Source organism: Sphaerodactylus townsendi, linkage group LG07, assembly GCF_021028975.2.
Source record: "Sphaerodactylus townsendi isolate TG3544 linkage group LG07, MPM_Stown_v2.3, whole genome shotgun sequence".
Classification (NCBI taxonomy): Eukaryota; Metazoa; Chordata; class Lepidosauria; order Squamata; family Sphaerodactylidae; genus Sphaerodactylus; species Sphaerodactylus townsendi.
The window spans coordinates 97,614,759-97,634,945 of record NC_059431.1 but is presented as its reverse complement, the minus strand read 5'-3'; the positions used below and the strand labels follow the sequence as shown (position 1 = coordinate 97,634,945).

General features: G+C 47.0%; 1 protein-coding gene across 1 annotated transcript in view; it reads right to left on the bottom strand.

Moving 5' to 3' along the window:
• The window catches only part of IGFBP7 (insulin like growth factor binding protein 7), a 38,919-nt gene that overhangs the window by 4,050 nt on the left and 14,682 nt on the right, over positions 1 to 20,187 (bottom strand). Inside the window, exon 2 of the mRNA XM_048504515.1 lies at positions 3,631 to 3,740. Within this exon, the coding sequence (XP_048360472.1) occupies positions 3,631 to 3,740 (110 nt within the window). The remainder of the gene's footprint in view (positions 1 to 3,630; positions 3,741 to 20,187) is intronic.

The window sequence follows — 20,187 nt, the reverse complement described above, 5'->3', positions numbered from 1 at the left end:
TAAAGCATGATCCTTTACCTGGGTTGCTAGCAATGGGGCTTGCTTCTGAGTAAACCCTCCTAGGGTCATGATTCACCCGTTGGAAGAATTGCATGGTGGCTTCAAAGCAGAGCCACTGACTACCACCAAGCTTACTCCCGAGTAACGCACGCCTCGGAGCCAACCGTTTTTTCTAAACTAAAACCTCAGTATTCAGGTTAAATTGCTGTGTTGGCACTTTGCAATAAATAAGTGGGTTTTGGGTTGTAGTTTGGGCACTCAGTCTCGAAAAGGTTTGCCATCACTGCCCTATGGCAAGGGTCTTCAAAACTTTTGGAGGTTACAGACACCTTTTGAATTTGTGTTTTTGCATGGAAGGTGAGTGTCATCCCAAAATGGCCACCACAGGAGGCTGAGCCAAACAAAAAAAATGCCTTCTGTCGGGAATTCTTTGAAAAAGGCGTGGAATAAAAAGACATGAACGAAATCCCATGGGAAGGAAGGAAGAGGAATAAAAAGAAGGGAGGTTTAAAGAAGTAATGGAAACACAAGCCTGGATGCTTACTAGTCTTTCAGCCATAGATGCTGCTCTAGGAGGACCCATGGGAAACCCTTCCATCTGAATCAGGGCAGCCAATAACAAGCCCAGCCTTACAAAGGTTCCACTTCCTGGAAAGCACGGTGGGACAAAGGAAATACTGGTGAGTGCCACAGGCATGATGGTGGAGAACCCTGCACGATGTGCTTTCCATACAGTGAATCAGATAATGAAGCTTTGCTTCACATTGGCTATTCACTCAAGTTGTCTTACCCCAGGGGGAGTGAGCCTCAGGACCAAACTACAAATGAGGGCAGCCACTGGTCAATCCCACAGCCACTATTGCCATTCTAAAAGCATTTGTAGTTGTATAAAAATTGTCACAAGATCCCAATCTGGATCCGGCCTGCAAGGCAGAGGCCCCAGAAGCCCTTGTTTTTCCCCTCCCTCATGCCTTTCCAAATATAGAAACAAGCCACGCGGCTCACATAAAAAAAATCAAGTAAGATGGGGGATTTTGTGTTTATTACATGAGTTCCACTACTTCACTCAGTGCCTTTTCTCAGCAGTGAAGGGAAGGAGGTATGCCAGGCTGAAGGTCAAACTACAAGTCCCTTCCAATAGCTTAATTCTCCCAGCAGATAAGATTCAACAAAATGAAGCTATTTCCAGGGACAGGTCATATCTTACAAATAAACCACAGTTGGTATGTGAGAGGCAATCAAACCTGGTTTGTTGCCAGGCTCACAGCATCATGACAAACTGGAGACCGTCTTCAAAACTGGGACACCAGGCTTGGAAACACGGATAGGAGTGTACAAGCCTGACAGTTAAGAAAGTCTGGGCCTCTCACAAATCAACTCAAGTGACTCCGTAATGTGTGAACTGAGTAAGTGTTTAAGCAGCTTCCTCTGGAGAATGTAAACAATGCTAATATTTAGGTTCCTTTGGCAAAAAGCTGGTACTCAAAAGTACTGGTTAGGTTTAACAGAACTGCTTCCTGCAGGCAGAGAATCAATCTTGTTCCCTTGGAATTATTATGCCTACACTATAGATGAGAGGTCGAGGATAGGATGAGATGCATCTTCTGGTGAATTTATGGCAGAAACAAAGATAGTTGGGCAAAAGTCTAAGATTTCCCGAGATGCACTTAGATTCCTCTCCTCTCCTCTGGAAACCAAGGCAACACAAAATTCCCATCTTCTCCTCATCTTCTCTCCCACACTACCATACACACAAGAGTACTGTGGAAGGTGCCTAGAACTCTGCTTTGTGCATTTAAAATGTTTTCAGAGCCTCTCAAATGCACTTGTGCTCACACATTCCTGTCCCAGACAAGGCCTAATATGGTAAAATGCAACAGAGCTTGTTTTCTAAAGAAAAGCTGACAGAAAATGTGAGCCAAAAGGTAAAGGGAGATCTCTTCTACTCTGTGGATACACAATGCTATCTGATCCCGATTCTTCTCATTTTGCTGGCAACTGTTTTTAAGAGCTACTCTTTTTAGTTTTTTTTTTTAAGTCCTGAGGGAGAGTTTGGTCTGGCAATACACTCCTCCCCGATCTTGTCTAATCCCTTATCTTCTTGCAACTGGAATGCCTTCACGATATGCTCTTTCTGTAATTACTCAAAAATTATTTTTACAACTGGCTGATTTCTCCTGCTCCTCAGTCTATGATAATTACCTAATTTATTATTCATTTTATTGTAAGCCGCCCTGAGTTTTCTAGGAGATTTGGCGGGGTAAAAATGTAACAAATAAATAAAAATAATTCCTGTTCAAAATGTGTTGTCACAAGGGCAGCATCAAGTTTTTTGGCATGGCAGTGAAATGAATGGATCCAAGGGTGAAAGAGCTGGATAGTGCTTTGGCACAGTGCCCATACAGTTCAATTAAACTTGTAGAAGTAGCCTCAAGATGGCACCTGCCAGTGTGTTTCCTGGTACCAGTGTACTTACTGAGTCTTGAGATAATACCTAAAGAATCTTGCATGTAACGTGAAAAAAACAACACACAGAGAACACTGGATCACTTCCTGTCAGATGACTGACTAGTTAACACTGAGTTCATCCCAGTCAGGTGTGTTAAGGCCATTTACTGTAATGGTGTAGCGGTTAATAGTGGTGGAGTCTAATCTGGAGGACTGGGTTTGATTCTCCATTCCTCCAAATGACTTTAATCTGGTGAACTACATTTGGTTCCCTACTCCTGTACATGAAGCCAGCTGAGTGACCTCTGGCTAGTCACAGTTCTTTCAGAACTATCTCAGCCTCACCTACCTCACAAGGTGTCTGTTGTGAGGAGAGGAAGGGAAGGAGTTTGTAAGCAGCTTTGAGACTCCTTACAGGAGAGAAACCAAAGTATAAATCCAAACTCTTCCTCCTCTTCTTCTTGTGGGATTAGGATCTCTGAGATCCACACTCAAATTCTCATTCTGCCATGAAGCTTACTGAGTAATGCTGGGCCAGAAACTCTTTCTCAGCTTCACGCACCTCACAGGGTTGCTGAGGAGATAAAATTGGAGGGGAGGGCAAAGAACCACAAAGACAACCCTGAGCTCCTTATGGAAAAGGAGGGATAAAAATTCATTAGACAGAAATAATAAAAAACAGATAACTAGCTAGATATATGTTCCCGTGGCTTAATAATTTTTCTAACCTTGAAAATATCTCTTTTAGAAGGGAGAAAGCCTCCTCTTTTTTTCTGAACCAGAAACCAAACAGGGTCTGTTCCCTAAAACAGATAGGCCTACACAAGGGCTCAGGAGGCACTGCCTTTGCATCTGCAGGAAGAATCCATTGAGATGTTTGCCTTGGCACTTCTTTTGTGATTGGCCCAAATCCTAGCTGTGGTGGCGAACCTATGGCACTCCAGATGTTCATGGACTACAATTCCCATCATCCCTTGCCAGCATGACCAACTGGCCATGCTGGCAGGAGATGATGGGAATTGTAGTCCATGAACATCTGGAGACCCACAGGTTCACCACCACTGCATGGCAACCATATTGTGATGATGATAAAATTTCTAAATGTCTGCAAGAGCAATAAGTTAGGAATCCCTTCCACCCCTAGGTAGATCATTTCCAAAATTTGTCCTGAAATCCACTAACCTTATTCCAGGTAAGTACTGGGGTTGGAACTCCAATGACCTCACAGCTCAGGTAAACCTGTGCCCCAGTGACATTCCAGATGTCTTTAGGAGGTGTCACAATGGAGGGTCCTAAAAACAAAACATTGATGATCAGGCAACAAATATCAAGTCTTTTTAACAACAGCAGATTGGTGCGGTGGCCAAGAGCACCTTCTATCAGCGACCTCTCCTCCTCCCAGCTCTACTTTCTCACTCAGTTGATATGGTCATGATGTGCAGCCTTTTGTAACCACACAGCTGGCTTATTGTAACATGCTCCATGCTGGGCTGCATTAAAAGGCAACTTGGAAACTGCAACTGGATGACAACGCAGCAGCCAGATTTACAAGCCAGGGCTAGCCAATATCCATATGTTAATAGATTACATATAAAATAGTTAAACCCAAAATAACACCAGCCTAGTTTTTCTGTGGTTGGACCCAGTTAACGAGACACATATGTCCAAGAGGGCTTTTGGGTCTCAACAACTGCTGCCCTCAAACTGCTTGAGAAACTGAGGAAACTTTTAGAATGATACTCTCAGGAAACAGATTTCCTAAAGGTACCATTCTGAAGAGATGGGTCAAGAAAGGAAGAGGAAAAAATGAATCTAAAAGAAATATACATCCATGTATTGTCAAAGGCTTTCACGGCCTGAATTACTGGGGTGTTGTGGGGTTTCCGGGCTGTATGGCCGTGTTCCAGTAGCATTTTCTCCTGATGTTTCAGCTGCATCTGTGGCTGGCATCTTCATCCTCTGGTGTGTTCTCTCCCCTCCCTTTTTGCTGTTGAGTGACAGATGGCTCATGGTGACCCCTGGTGGGGTTTTCAAGGCAAGAAATGTTCAGAGCTGGTTGGCCATTGCCTGGCTCTGTGTCATCACCCTGGTATTTCTTGGTGGTCTCCCTTCCAAACACTGACTCGGGCCAACTCTGCTTAGCTTCCTAGATCTGATGACATCAGGCTAGCATGGGCTATCTAGGTCCAAACAGGAAGTATTTTCAGCTTCATTTTCTTGTAGAATTCTCTTTTAGCCCCAGAACACCTTGGCTGGGGCCCCTTTGGAATAGCATCCAGTGAGGGGGCTCTGCCAGTACCCCTGAAAGCAAAGCTACCAAAAGACCCTCCCCATGAATGCTGCAACACACTATGAACGTCTACTAACTTCTTGGCTTTCCTACCCCACATCCTTCTCCAGAGTCTGGTACATGTTGAAAAACGGGCCCTCAGGGATCTCTCTGGAATTACAAAAAATACAGGGGAGGAAGGGGGCTACAATCAGAGGAAGGGGAGAAACTGGTGATATCTCATGCTCAGTCAAGTGCCTTCCCTAAGCCAAGGAGTCATGTGAATTAAAACTGACAGTGTGGAACAGCATTGTCCTTTGAAAAAAGTTATACATCACTTAGCAGAAACAGAATGTTCTCTTTAAGGCATGAGTAGAAATGTCCCAATTCTCCTGGGGTGATGGTGGTGTGCAACCAGTGGTGGGATCCAAAAATTTTAGTAACAGGTTCCCTCACCAGCCCCCTCTCAGCAAAGTGGGCAGAGGTGTACCCAGGCAAACCTGAGCCCTGGGCAAAACCTGAGTTGGATGTCCCCCCCACGGGCAGCCACCCCACCACGACCCCCCAATTTGTTTTTGCACCAGGTCATTTCTAAATCATCATCACATTATAGAAAATGCCCCAACTCACAAATCTGAACACAGCAATGGTGAAACACACAGGTTCTTTGATAGAGACTGGTGAGATAAAAGGTATGAAAGGCTGAGAATCAATGAATTGCAGTACCTGAAAGAGATTAGCCCAGTTCAGGGAGTTACATCATTAGCTGCAATTGCTATATGGAACCTTCACGTTCAAAGGCAGTATGCCTCTCGGGGAGGCGAGGGCGTGGAGATGGAAAAGCGGACCCAATTAGTAACCCCCTCTTGGCACACACAAATAATTAGTAACCCACTCTCGGGAACTGGTGAGAACCTGCTGGATCCCACCTCTGTGTGGGACCCACTGGAATGTCACGTTCAGTGATCTACAGTCAGGAATGGGGGAGAGGCTGGTCCATTTACTCCTGTCGTATTTTTGAATATGGATTTATCATTCATACCAACAATATCCATGCCCCACTCATTTGTCCATACGGTGTTAAATGTTGAGTGAGTGTTCCCAGAGCGTAGCTTTCTGTTCTTCCTTCCAAGTGGGAAGGAAAACCTAACTGCTGTGCTTTATGAGGAAGGGTACCCCAGTAACAGCTCAGCTTCCTAGAGCAATGATGGATGGATGAATTGGTGAATGCAAGCATAGCCTTTGTGTATGGGGGTACCCCTATCTGTAAGAAGTGGTGAACTTTACAAATTAAATTGAAAATGAATTTTATAAATGAAATTTTATAAATGAAATTGGGGACCATTTCCTGGAAAAATGCATACTTTCAACCATGCACTCAGTTGTATAAAACATGAATATATATACTCATGTATGAAGAAAAATCAAGTGTGCACTGTACCCACAATGTACGTGTTTACAGTAACTTGGGAACAGATAATGGGTGGCAATGTCTGCACTGCTGTTGGTGTACTGGGGGGGGGGGGAGAATCAAACAAGTCTCTGGTCCCAAAATGTCAACTTCATCCAAGCAGTGGTGGCCTGGAGTGAGCTATGAGAAACATCTGCTTCCTGTTCGCAAGCACCGCTGGGCTTCTGACCTAAGCCAAGATACAATCTCCCTCTGTATGGGGTGTACATGGAGAGCCCCAAAGGGCTTTTAATCCTATACGGCAGATTTACCAAGAGACAGAGAAAGCAATTTTGACACAGGGAAAAACTGCCCTTGTTTTTAACACCATCCCTGAGAGAAGGAGGCTGTTCCCAATTCAAACTACTGGGCTGCCAATAACATATTTCGAGCCTTAAGAAGAAGAACACCCCCTTAGAGCTAATGCACCGCTCCCAAGTTCTATGCAGATTAAATGCTTTCTGTTGCAGTTTTCATGTCAGGCTAGAATTACAGTCGTCTTTCTTTGGCCAGCTGAAACGGAATAGGCTGTGACCCTTTGTTCCACTGCTTCAGCGATGGGGAGGAAATGGGTCCCTGGGGGTGCATAATTGCCATGGGAAGAGACAGACCTTCAGACTCAAAGCAGTCATGGCTTTCTCCCCCCCATGAGAAAGCACACCCAGGCCTGGAGCCTCCAGCAGTCCTGAGTCTGAACAGCATAAAGCAAGCTGGAGATTTCTGCCCGATTTTCTGTCCTTTTGGAAAAGCCTTTCTGTCACAGTCAGCTGCCCAACACTGATCTTGCAAGCAGGGTCAGCCTGGGAAATTTCAGCACAGGATAGCTGGAGGCACAGCTATTGTACAAGACACCAGGGGGAGCGTCTAAGCCCGTGGTGGCGAACCTTTGGCACTCCAGGTGTTATGGACTACAATTCCCATCAGCCCCTGCCAGCATGTCCAATTGGCTATGCTGGCATGGGGCTGATGGGAATTGTAGTCCATAACATCTGGAGTGCCAAAGGTTCGCCATCACTGGCTAAGCCAATGATGGTGAACCTTTTGGGCTCAGCATGTCAAAAATTCAGAAAATGCCTAATTTGGCTCTGCTGGCATGTCACCCCCCCCCCCCCGCTTCCCCCAGAAAAAAAGAGAAACAATTCTTTACATATTCATTTTTTAAAAAATACAGTCCAATAATGTGTGCTGCTATGTATTATATAAAGAAATGTCAAATAATTACAAAAATTACTCGAACTCCAACAGGGAGAATTAACATTCCCTGTAAGCCGTGGAGTTGCATAGTCACTGTATTGATGCCACAGAGAGTGGTCGGGTGCCCAGTAGAGGAAGCTCTTGCAGATGGATCAATTCTGCTCGCTGGTAGGGAACTTCCACTCAGTTGTGGAGAACGGTTAGAAAAACTATTGGGAAGAATAGATGCGGGGTGATTCCCCACTTACCTTTGCTGCCCTTTGCTGCGCTGGCTTACTCCTTCAAGCACATTGTGCATCTTCTTGGTGTGCTACTTCAGTATGAAGGTCATCAAAAGGCTGCCTTGGTTCGAGGAAGCCGCCAGCTGCATGCCACGGGGCTGAGGGGGGGAAGCCTTGAGAATGGCAAAACGTCGGGGCGGCTGTACATTAGTCGCCCGCCCTGCAGTAGAAGGAGATGCCAGGACCCCGCGCTACTTGAGGAGAGTAGCGCGGGGCTTAAGGTAAGTGGGGAAAGGGCCGCGGTTGGGTATTAGTGAATGCTGGCATGTTGCTCAAAATGTTGTGGTGTGTCTGTCGCCTTTGACAAGCGTGTTGTAGGTTGGCATCACTGGTCTAAGCCATCTGTGCCTAAGCACTGAAAAAACATCCCACGCTTGAAGATCAACATAATGCAATGGCACCTGTAAATTGTCTATTAAATAGCCACACCAAGTTGGCTTTGGTTTTTTTGTATTTGGGTAGGAGGATGCCCATCCATGGTCAACTGCTGAAAAGCATGCCTAGAGACAACATGATCTACAACACTCTTCAGTTAGTTAGTTTACGTGAAAATTCTGGTAGCTTCATACAGCTGAGGATATCCCTTTAAAATCTTGGAAGACCACCAGACTTTGCTTCCTTGTATCATCATGAGAAACCCTCATGCCACTGTATGTCTCTCTCAAGGCAGAAAGGAACGCAGAGCTGAAAGGACCCCTCTGGGAAACACTAATCCCCAGAGTCAACATCTGGGAAACCAAGAAATTCTCAGGATTCTACATTGGGAAAGAAATGCATTCTGCCAGATGGACACTGTGATCTTTTTCTCCCTTGAGGTTCTGGGGTCTTCCCTTGGAGACCAGCTATCTCCTGCAACGGACAATCCAGCTGCTGATACAGAGATTCTGCTCATACTCTGAAGTGGAAAATTTGCTGTAGAAAGCTTTGTTTAACTGAGCCCACTAGAATTCTGGATTTGCAAAATACATGCTGGATTAATTGCCGCTTGGTTGTAGGCTTGGAGGGTGGGCATTACAAACCCTCTGCCTAATCTCTCTTCCTGGTATGTGGAGACAGTAAAGAAGTGATGGGGATGAAACAGATAGCATCAATAATGTCCACAGATAATAAACACACTTGTATTGTGCAGCTGCTCAAATCTTTGTTTAGATGATGCAGTGTATGGAGCGGTCCCCTGATTCCAGAGGTTCAGAAGAGCAGTTGAACTCAGGAGAAAGGCAGAATTCAAGGCCAGCAGAATATTAAAGGCCAACAAATTTTCCAGGGTATGAACTTCAAAGCATCAAAGCTCCATTTCCCAGAGGATCACCATGGCTACCCATCTGAAATAATCAGGGGAAGGTTCCTTCTTCCAGAGGAAAGAACCTCAGCCAGTGAGACAGATCCATTGGATCCAATTTAAAGATTATTCAGAGGCTCCTTGCATGGCATAGCTAATTCTTCTGCTCGTACTCCTCCGGACTGTGAAGATGTGGTGAATGGAAGTCTCTACTCCCTCATATGGTTCTTCTAGTCTTGCCAAGTCCTGGGAAACTTGTATCGTAAGTGGCTGAGCAAATTAATTGCATCATGGTGTCAGAATCCCAGGAACTAATGATTTTGACCATTAGCTATAGTCCCAAGAGAGTGGGCACCAAATGGGTTTTCTGAAGGCTTGGCCCTGGCCTGCTGTCCTTGCTGCCGAAGTTGTGGTTCTTAGTGCTTGAGAAGCCGAGGACCCCCCTGAAACCCAGCCCTGGGTGGTGGAAATTGTTCATTTGGATTCTGAAAAGCAGACTACTTACAAAAAGAAGACAAGACTTACAAATATTTGGAAAAAAAACCTGGAATCCTGTTTGAGAATGTTTAGACCACACACTTGGCTGTTTATATACCTGCTTGGCCACCCTGATTCTCATCTAATCTTCTGACTTTCCTTTTGGTCTCTATCTGTGTGTATCCCCTCCTTTTTATTTAAAAAAAATCTGTAATCAGTACTGCCCCGTTATGAAAAAGAGTGGGTTGAAGATGAATGAAATGCTGTGAAAGGACGTTTTATATGCTGGAAAGCGGGGATGTTATTTTCATGATGGTATTCGGTTATTCTAGTCTTACACTAGCGGAGACAGTGTGTTGTTTCTGCAAGTGAGAGATGCAGGGGGCAACTCTGCCGTCCCGTTTCTCCCCAAGCCCTTTTATTGACAGTTTACAAGAGGAGAAACAAACAAGGCAGGCAGGGGTTTGCAGCACTTGGATACAAGACAGTGAACAGGGCAAGAGGCGCAGGGGGATTTGGGCAGGGTATTTGGCAATTGCACGTTCACATTGGAGCCTGGAGGTCTTGCAACCTCAGCGGTTTCTCCGAATCCACACTTTGGAAGGAGAGGTCAGTTGGGGGAGTGTGAGATACCCTTTTCCGGGGGTGTGCCCACCGTACTCGAGCATCTCCCAGGCACTCATGCCCTCCAACAGGTTATCGAACAGGTACCATTCTTGCTTGTTTTGTTTCATTCTTGCTTTTCTTTGTACAGAAAGTAATCTAATTACTAGAGAAAAAGACGACCCAACCAGTTCCAATACTGAATCCCAAAAAGCCCTCTCTTGCAATAAAACTTATTTATGAACTTCTGGTTCAGGTAGAATGAACAGCAGCACCTGGCTACTCTAAAGCTCTTCAAACAGATTATCATCAAAGGGAAAAAATGTACAAGACACCTCAACTGATAGGAGATTACTGGCTCTCATTCAAATTTGTACAACACGACACTTAAGAACATAAGAACATAAGAATATAAGAACATAAGAACATAAGAACATAAGAACAAGCCAGCTGGATCAGACCAAAGTCCATCTAGTCCAGCTCTCTGCTACTCGCAGTGGCCCACCAGGTGCCTTTGGGAGCTCACATGTAGGATGTGAACGCAATGGCCTTCTGCGGCTGTTGCTCCCGATCACCTGGTCTGTTAAGGCATTTGCAATCTCAGATCAAGGAGGATCAAGATTGGTAGCCATAAATCAACTTCTCCTCCATAAATCTGTCCAAGCCCTTTTTAAAGCTATCCAGGTTAGTGGCCATCACCACCTCCTGCGGCAGCATATTCCAAACACCAATCACACGCTGCGTGAAGAAGTGTTTCCTTTTATTAGTCCTAATTCTTCCCCCAGCATTTTCAATGAATGTCCCCTGGTTCTAGTATAGTATTGTGAGAGAAAGAGAGAAAAATGTCTCTCTGTCAAGCATTTTCTACCCCACATGCATAATTTTGTAGAGCTTCCCAATCATATCCCCCCCTCAGCCGTCTCCTCTCCAAACTTAAAAGAGTCCCAAGCGCTGCAGCCTCTCCTCATAGGGAAGGTGCTCCAGTCCCTCAATCATCCTCATTGCCCTTTCTCTCTGCACTTTTTTCTATCTCCTCAATATCCTTTTTTTTGGAGACGCGGCGACCAGAACTGGACACAGTATTACTCCAAGTCAGCGGTCGCATACCACTGCTTTGTATATAAGGGCATGACAATCTTTTGTAGTTTTATTCTCAATTCTTTTCTAATGATCCCAGCCATAGAGTTTGCCTCTTTTCACAGCTGCCATGTATTGAGTTGACATATCTCATGGAACTACTTCAACTAAGACGCCCTATCCAAATCCTCTTCCTGGTTCAACGACTGATACGCACTGGACCCCTGTAGCATGTATATGAAGTTTGGATTTTTTGGTTGCCCTATGTACATCACTTCTACATTTTGCTACATTGAACTGCATTTGCCATTTTCTGAGCCCACTCATCTAATTTATCAAGGTCCAGCGCTTTGGAATGTAGCTCTTCAAGAATCCTTTAGTGGTTCTCACCCACTCCTACATAATTTGGTATCATCTGCCAAACCTTGGCCACCACGCTTACCCACCCCTACTTCCAGGTCATTTATGAATAGGTTAAAGAGCACTGGTCCCCAAAGAAACGGATCCTTGGGGACACCACTCCACTCACATCTCTCCATTGTGAGGGAACTTCCCATTTACACTCCACTCCTTTGTTTCCTGTTTCTCAACCAGTTTTTTAATCCATAGGAGGACTTCCCCTCTTATTCCTTCATTTGCTGAGTTTTTCTCAACAGTCTCTGGTGAGGAACTTTGTCAAAAGCAACTTTTGGAAATCTAAGTAGAACCAATGTCCACCTCTGGTTCACCCCTGTCCACATGCCTGTTTTACACCCCTCAAAGAACTCACTAGGTAAGTTTGTAAGACAGGATTTGCTCTCTGCAAAAAAGCCATGCTGGACTCTCTTTCTCAGCAGGTCTTGCTTTTTCTTGACATGTTTTATAATTTTATCTTTTAATGATATAGATTCTACTTAATTCTACCAGGAACAGATGTCAAACTGACTGGCCTGTAATTTCCCCGTGGTCCCCTAGATCACTTTCTTAAAGATTGGTGTGACATTGGCCATCTCTCCCAGTCTTCTAGGGATGGAGCCTTGATTTCAGGAGATAAGTTGCATATTAAAGGTGAGAAGATCAGCAATTTCATGCTTTGAGCCTTTTCTTTAAGAACTCTTGGGTGAATGCAATCTGGAGCCAGGGATTTGGTAACATTTAGTTTATCAATGGCTGCCAGAACTTCTTCCCTTGTCTGTACTCAGCTATCTTCTCTAGTTCCTCTGGATCTTCAGCCTCCTAAGAAGCTTCTGGTTCTAGGTGCAGGAATGTTCCTCCCCACCTCCTCTCTTTGGTGAAGACAGATGCAAAGAGAATTACCATTCAGCTTCTCTTGCAATCTCCTGCCATCTTTTAGCACACCCTTTGTTTCCTTTGTCATCTAATGGGCCTACTGGGCTTCCCTTGCTGGCTTCCCTCTTCTGCTTTGATGTACTTTGAAGAACTGTTTGTTGCTGGTCTTGATGTGTTCATAGCCATGCGTTCCTCCTTAATCCTTTTTTTTTGCCTCCCCCCTTTACAGCTAACTTGCTTCTGCTTGCTACCATTTGTGTTTCTCCTCTCATATTCTTTCATCAGCCAAACTGGACTTCCATTTTCTAAAAGACATTTTCTTTTTTTCTGGATAATTTCCTCAACCTCTATCTTGTTAACCACATGGTGGCTTTCTTCTTGGACTGGGTGCTGCCTTTTCTACAACCTGTGAGAACACATTCCAGCTGAGCTTTTATTACTGTGTTTTTTTAAATAACCTCCAAGCATCACCTGGACAGTTTTGACTCTCTTGATTTTCTCCCTTTCAAGCTTCCCAAGCACTATCCCCCCCCATCATCCTTGAGAAATTTCCCTTTCTGAAGGCTTTGAATGTAACTACATTGAAGTAGTTGCCACTTGTTCTGCATGCTGAGATACTGAATCTGGACAGCATTGTGGTCGCTGTTCCCTCATCGGGCTCAACAACACTGGACTTCCTGCACCAGGTCCTATGGGTCCCACACATATAGAATTAGATCTAGGATCACTCTCTCCCCTTGGTTGGTTCCACAACCATCTGCTCTAAGCCACAGTCATTTAGCATATCCAGGGAATGCTCTCTCCTTACTATGACCTGAACATGCATTTTTCCAGTTTATATGGGGATAGTTAAAATCACCCATTACCTGTAGGATTCCAATGGGTGTTGATGAGCTGGGTCCAGCCATACCAGCCTTGACTACATTCCACAGCCCGGGCGTGGGCCAGCTTCTCGGTGAGGAGACCTTATCTCTCAAGCTGAGGGAGATGAGACCTCCGTTCCCCCATGGGAATCCAGGAGGGGATGGGATGGACAAGGAGTTATAACCTGTATGTTTCTGGCGGAGATCACCCAATTCCTGCCACTGCGTGTCACGTGAAAGCTTTCTAAGATGTCTGAATAAAGCGGTCTTTTTACACCCAAAAAAAAAAGCCTTTTATTTCTGCTTCTATGTAATTCCTTACATTGTAGCAGGAATCTATCGTTCATCTATCTTCCTAGTGCAGTGGACCTCTGGGTGTCTGCGGCATGGAAGGGTTGAATATTCCTGTGGAAGGTTGGGTAGCTCCCAAAGAGGGCTCGCAGCTCTCCCTTCTGGATTTAGACCGAACCGGTGGAGAAGCCGGGTCTAAGCTGGTGACTCTTTTCCCCGATCCTGGTATCAGCCGCGAGTCTTCCACGCCTCCGCTGGAGCGAGGGGCGTGAAAGACGCACTCATGGGGACTTACATGAGTGGATTTGGGGAGCTAATCTGTGGATCGGCGCCTCGTGGATTCGGAGTATCTACCCACGTTTTGCATTATGGATTACAAACCTCCAGATGCAACCTGTCGCGGAGGAGGCGGGCCTGACCACCTTTCATCTGCGGCAACACAGGAGTCCATTGAGCGATTCCCTGGACTCATTATTTTGGTGATGCTCCCAAAGATCCACCGTGGCAGATAGCACTGGGGCCCGTCCGAAGACCGCGGTGACACTGGGACTATACCAGGAAGTTGGGAGGGTATCCGTGCCGTCTCTCCGGTCCGGACCCCCTGATCCCGGACCAGCGGCTGCACCACCGGTTACCCGTGGAGCCGCGGTGGGCGGCGTCCTGCGTTCAGATGAAGAGGAGTCGGAGAAAGCCTGCACTCCCAGCCGGATCTATTCCCTCTCAGCCGAAAAGAGAGCTGGGATGAGGAAGTGGAGCCGACTCGCGAGAGGATGCCCAAGAAGCATGGGCCCGTGAGCGCCAGCTATGGGAAGAGGCAGGGGAACAGCTGCAGCAAGAGCGTGAAAACCTGCAAGAGGGCGGGGCAACGAAGCAGCTAAAGAAGTCCAACTCGGGTGGACGATTGCAAAGATCGCTGCAGCGGCAATATGCGCCAGAATCTATCAGTCCATGGTAAAGTCCTGGAACACTCCTTAAACTGGACTTGCGTCAACGCCGAAAAGCAGCGTTCAGACCTTAACATTACACAAAGTGAACTTACCGCAGCTGTTCAGCGGGGCCGAACTGGCTAAGGGTGGAGCGAGAGAAAGCAGCTTTGTACATGCGCGCAGGATGCATTGACTCGGCAAGGAGAAGGCGGCTGCCTTGGAGAGGGAACTGGTAAGAAGCGAAAAGCAGACCAGGACAACCCAAGTTGGAGTCTACGCTGTCACTGGTACAGCCCGGCGCCAGAGGGCTATCGCTGCTGGGTCCTGCCACCTTCAGCGACGGCTCCCGCGGACGCATGGCCGGCGTTGATACTCTCCTGACCGCATTCCGGCCCCCCTGCGCAACCCGCTGCCTCAACCTACTCAACCCTCGCGCAGCCGCGCCCAGCCTCACGGTAGCCAAGGGCCGTATGGCGAGGGATACTACAGACCTCCAATGCCACCCGCTTTAGGTGAGGGCCTGCTTCCAAACTTCCCTACTTCATCTCTTGCAGCTTCGATGCCCACATGGAGGGACTATGACCCGGTTATACCCGGTCTGAAATTTGGCGAAAAAAAATCACGGGACATCGGCTCCAGTCCTGGATGGGAGGCTGACAGCCCGACTGGTTTGTGACTCTTTTGAGACCTGGGCAAGATGAAGATACTTTCGCCGCGGTGCCGCGATTCTCTGAAAACCTTAAGGGCTCGCTTCCAAGATCGGGTGCTGAAAATGAAGCTTATCCATACCATCAAAACTATTCAGCAAGACAACCGGCTCGTTTGCAGAATTTAAGCCGGCGTAAAGATTTCATCGTGGCTGCTGCTCGACTCCCTCCCTAGGTAAGCCTGAAGCATGAAATCACTGCGAATACTTCGGATGCTGTCGGCTGACAGTAAGCTGCGTGAAAATGCGGTGTTTTAATTAAGGTCCCCGGCACTGTTGCTGGTGGATTGAATTGGGATCCCCGGGTGAAAATTCACCGTTTGGAGTAATGCCAGCGTGCGAGGCCATTACGCCTAAAACCTGCCACTCGCGTCCACCAAGCCAAGCCCAGTCCGCTTCTACTGAGACCACCTCCGAAGCGCCCGTGCCGACTGGGATTGTGTCTTTACTGCGGAGGACCAGGTCATCTGGTCAGTAACTGCCCTAAAAAAACAGAAGCCAACCCAGCTCCGCCGCCGCCGTTAATCTCCATCTGCCAAACCCACCGCGCATGAATCGGGCCAGCCCCAACAGGCTCGCCAGTTTCTAAGGCAGTCATCGAAGCGCTGACCAGGAGGAGGAAACGGCTGTTTGCCTTCTTCAGCTCCCATGGACATGGGTTCGACTTCCAGGCCGGTGAGTGAAGGCAAGCGCTCCCGGCCCACAATCCAAGCTGTTTTAAGCCAGCCCAGCTAAGCATGCACAAGTATTATAGCCCTCAGCCTTGTGGGATTCTGGCTGCTCCCTATTGCTTAATCACGGCCCCAGGTGGCCCGGAGGAGCTAGGGTCTAGACCAAGTCCCCTGGCCCAAGCTCCATACCATTCGCCACCCAAATGGGCTGACAGTCCTCTTTCGGGAGATGAAGGACGGCTCCGGTTCAAAACGCATAACGGTTCTCACCTCCATTTCGCCGACCATTTAAGGAGAAAAATTATTAATTTTATTCTGGCTGGTGGCCAAACACTCCATAATAGTTCTGGGCATGCCATGGTTGTTGTTGTGCATGGAACCAAAATTCCTTCGAAGAAAGGGATCTTAGAGTCACTCGACCCTCCCTGCGGTGAACACATGGGCTGAATTGGGGAAAACTTCGGCTTCTCCACAGCACCCCGAAGCTACATCAGCGATTGCTCCGGATTCTACGGCATTCCAATCGGCGTGCAAGATCTAGCCAAGAGTATTTTTCCAGGAGCCAAAATGCGATCAGTTGCCACCCCATAGAGACACTGACTGCAAAATCGCATTACAGCCAGGGCGAACTGCTCCAAAGGTAGAGATTCTACCGTGATGAGTCCTTAATGAGAGAAGGGGAACTTGGCCTTCTTAGACAAGAACCTCGCCGCTGGTTCATTAATGTATGGGCTACCAAACACACACACATGCTGCTCCTGTATTGTTTTGGCAAAAAGAAAGATGGGTCTTTACGGGCTTTGCACAGATTACCGAGGACTCAATGCAGTCTCCCTGTCCACATAAAATACCCTTTGCCATTAATCAAGGACCTTTCGTAGGACGATTGGGCAAGGGACGATTCTTTAGACTAAGTTGGACTTGAGAGAAGCTTACTACAGGGTCAGAATTGCTGAAGGCTATGAACACTTGACTGCATTTTAAACACAAAGTTTGGACAGTTTGAATACTTAATAATGCCATTCGGTTAATTATGGGGCCCCCGGAGCTTCTGTATGGCCCTTTATCAACTAAGTTCTCCATGATTTATTGTACAAGGGAGTAGTGGTGTACTTAGATGACGCTTAATTTATTACACCAAACCGTATGGAGGAGCATGAAGCATTGGTTCGAAGTATTGAAACGCTTGCTCAACAACTCCTCTTTGCCAAACTTTTCCAAGCGCTGTTTCCACCAAACCTCTATTGACTATTTGGGTTGTACCGGATCTCGCTTCCGAGGGGCCTAAAAATGGATCCTGGCTAAGATTGATGCAGTCCCTCCAATGGCCTGCCCCTACCAGCCGAAAAGTTAACTCCCAAATGCTTTCTTTGTAGGTTTTGCTAATTTCTATCGTGACTTTTATACCCCTAATTCGCTGAACTGGACTCTCCCTCTCACAGACCTCTTTACGACTATAGTAAAGATCCACTGGACTGCCAAGCCCGGGGCCCCCTTTCCTAGTCTGAAGAATGTCAGACAGCCTTTCAGCTTTTAAAATCTGCTTTTACCAACGTAACCTATCCTAAAGCACCCTGACCCAGATCTCCGTTTGTGGGTCACGTGGATGCCGCGGACAGAGCGCGGGGGTCAGCCCTGTTGCAGAAAAATACAGATGGTAGGCTGGTTCCGTGTTCTTATTTATCAAAGAAATTCTCCGTTGCTGAACTTAACTGGACTGCTTAATGGGGATAAAGAGACTATGCTGACCCATCAAAGTAGCACTCTCCACTTAGCGCCACTGGCTGGAGGGGCTAAACACCCCTTTCAAGTTTGGTCGATCACCAGAACGCGCCAGCTCTCCACCCCCCCCTCAAGATGTCCGAAGCAACTTCAGCCGATTTTTTTTTCTCCAGCTTCTTTCACGGTCCATTTTTTTCCCGGAAAACCAATAAACTGGCTGATGCGCCCGCCGCCTACCCGAGGGGTGGAGCTGCCTTACAGGACATTCCAGCACTGTTCCACCCAATTGGGGCTGGCTGTCACCCGATCTTCAGACATCCACTCCTCCTTCTCCATTATTCCCACCCTGGTCTCTCCTTTCCCTCTCCCCAGGGAACTTTCGAGGAGGGCGGGGCTGCTCGTATGAGAACCTCCAGTGGAGGTGACTCCCAATTGGCGCTTTGGAGAGTATGGCGTTTGTGGGGGGATTGTTGAGTGCGTGCCTCCCCCCCCCTCCGTAGAAAACTGGAGTTCGAGGCCACCGTGATGCCTTTCGGCTGGACATTTTGGCTTTCTAAAAACTCTGCATTTTGGCCCGCCCGTCAAGTTCTGGTGAAGTAGCGATGCGCGGAGACATTGAGGCGATATATTAAAGGTTGCTCTGTTTGTGCAGAAGCCAAGAGCGTTCGGAAAACCCATGGTCTGTTGAAACCTTCTCGGGTGGCCTCCCGCCTGGGAAGTCATCTCCATGGATTTTATTACAGATTTGCCAGAGAAGTCCTTGCTTAACGGTCTTGTGGGTGGTGGTAGGGACTTATTTTCCTACCGACAGTCTATTTCATCCCATGTGTTTCCATCCCCTCCGGCTCCTAAGTTGGCAGCGTCTGTTCATTCCAGCATGTTTACCGTCCTCCGCCTTTGGTCTCCGAACGTTGCCAGGCGGCCCCAATTCATTTCAAAGTTCTGGAAAGCTTTTTTCTAGAGGTTGTTGGGGGGGCCAGCCCGGTTGCACGCCCTACCGCGTTCAAAGTGACGGTGGAAGTCGGAGAGAGCGAACAGAACCCTAAGAGCAGTATTCACGTTGTTACGCAACTACCACCAAGACAATTGGAGGGCGCAGAGCCATCCGTTTGCAGAGTGCGCCTATAATAATGTCCGGTTCATAGCAGTACAAAAAAAGAAGACCCGCCCTTCGAAATTGTGTCCATCGCTCCTTCCATGCTGCTGCCGCCTGGAAGCATTGGATTCCTCGGAGTTTCAGCGAGTGGGATTTCATCTCTGGCCGAGGGTGTGGAAAATGAATTCCAGGAACTGCCTTACAACAGGCTAAAGAGCTCCCAAAAGCTGCAAGCGGGGATAAGCACCCGCTCAGATTCCCTCGCGTGTAGGCCTGGGTGAATTTGTCTACAAAAAAATCTCCGAGGGCGTGCATAGGGTACAAAACTAGGCAAAGATTCGTGGGACAGCTTTTTCTAGATTTACTAAAGAGTGATTAATGATGTCACTGCCCGATTGGATTTGCCTTAACTCTCCTTAGTAATATTCATCCTGTCTTCCATTTTCCCAGTTTACTCCAAGAGGCTCCCGGTTTCCGATGCCTGTACGACCACCGAGAGACCCCGCCGACTATTATTGACGGCCACAAGCATTACTAGCGCGTCCTGGACTCTGCGCTAATCGGCGCTTATTTAGTCTCTCTTGGGTGGGGTATTCCTCTAGGTATAATCAAATGATTGCTATTCGAAATATTTGAAGTGCCCCCACTTATCATTTCTACTTTCCACCCGGCGCCTTTCCGCAAACCACTGGGGAGGGTCTTTTAAAGGGAGGCCAAGAGTGTAAAGGATTCAATGAGAATTGTTGATGGTAGTTGTCACTTTAGCGCTGGCTGGCAGCTACATTCCACAGCCGGGCTGATGGAAGGGCCCAGCTTCTCGGCCGGAGACCTTATCTCTGGGAGATGAGACCTCCGTTCCATGGGAATCGGAGGGGGGGGGATAGGATGGACAGAGTTATAACCTGTGTTTCTGGCGGAGATCATATTCCTGCCACTTTCGCATTATCTGATGGAAGCTTTCTAAGATGTCTGAATAAGCGGTCTTTTACACCCAAAAAACTAACTTTTATTTCTTGCTTCTATGGAATTCCTTACAAATTACCACTACATTTTTTGTTTTGTTGTTGGCCTCTCATTTCTTTTTTCCATCTCAGAATCCTCTTGTGCACTTCTCTTTGTGAGGTCGGGGGGACGCATAATATATTCCCTAATATTAAACTGTCCTTCACACCTGTATTGATAATATTGATATCCGGTGAGTGATTCTGTAGTAGGGGGAACTCAGCCTCCACCATTTGCATTGTCTTATTTTATGTGTGGCAGTACTATGCTCCCTTTTGATGTAAAGGGCAACTCCACCCCCATGCGCCCTGTCCTATCCTTCCTATAGAGCCTGTAGCCTGGTATAACAGCATCCCACTGGTTCTCCTCATTCCACCATGTCTCTGTAATGCCCACTATATCAAAGTCCTCCTTCAAAACTCTGTACTCTAGCTCCCCCATTCATCAGTAAGGAGAGACACTTAAGAGTTAGATATAACCGAAATGGCCTTTTATCAGACTCCATTAAAACATTTAAGGAAGTAAGACAAGGATGTATTGTCGAAGGCTTTCACGGCTGGATT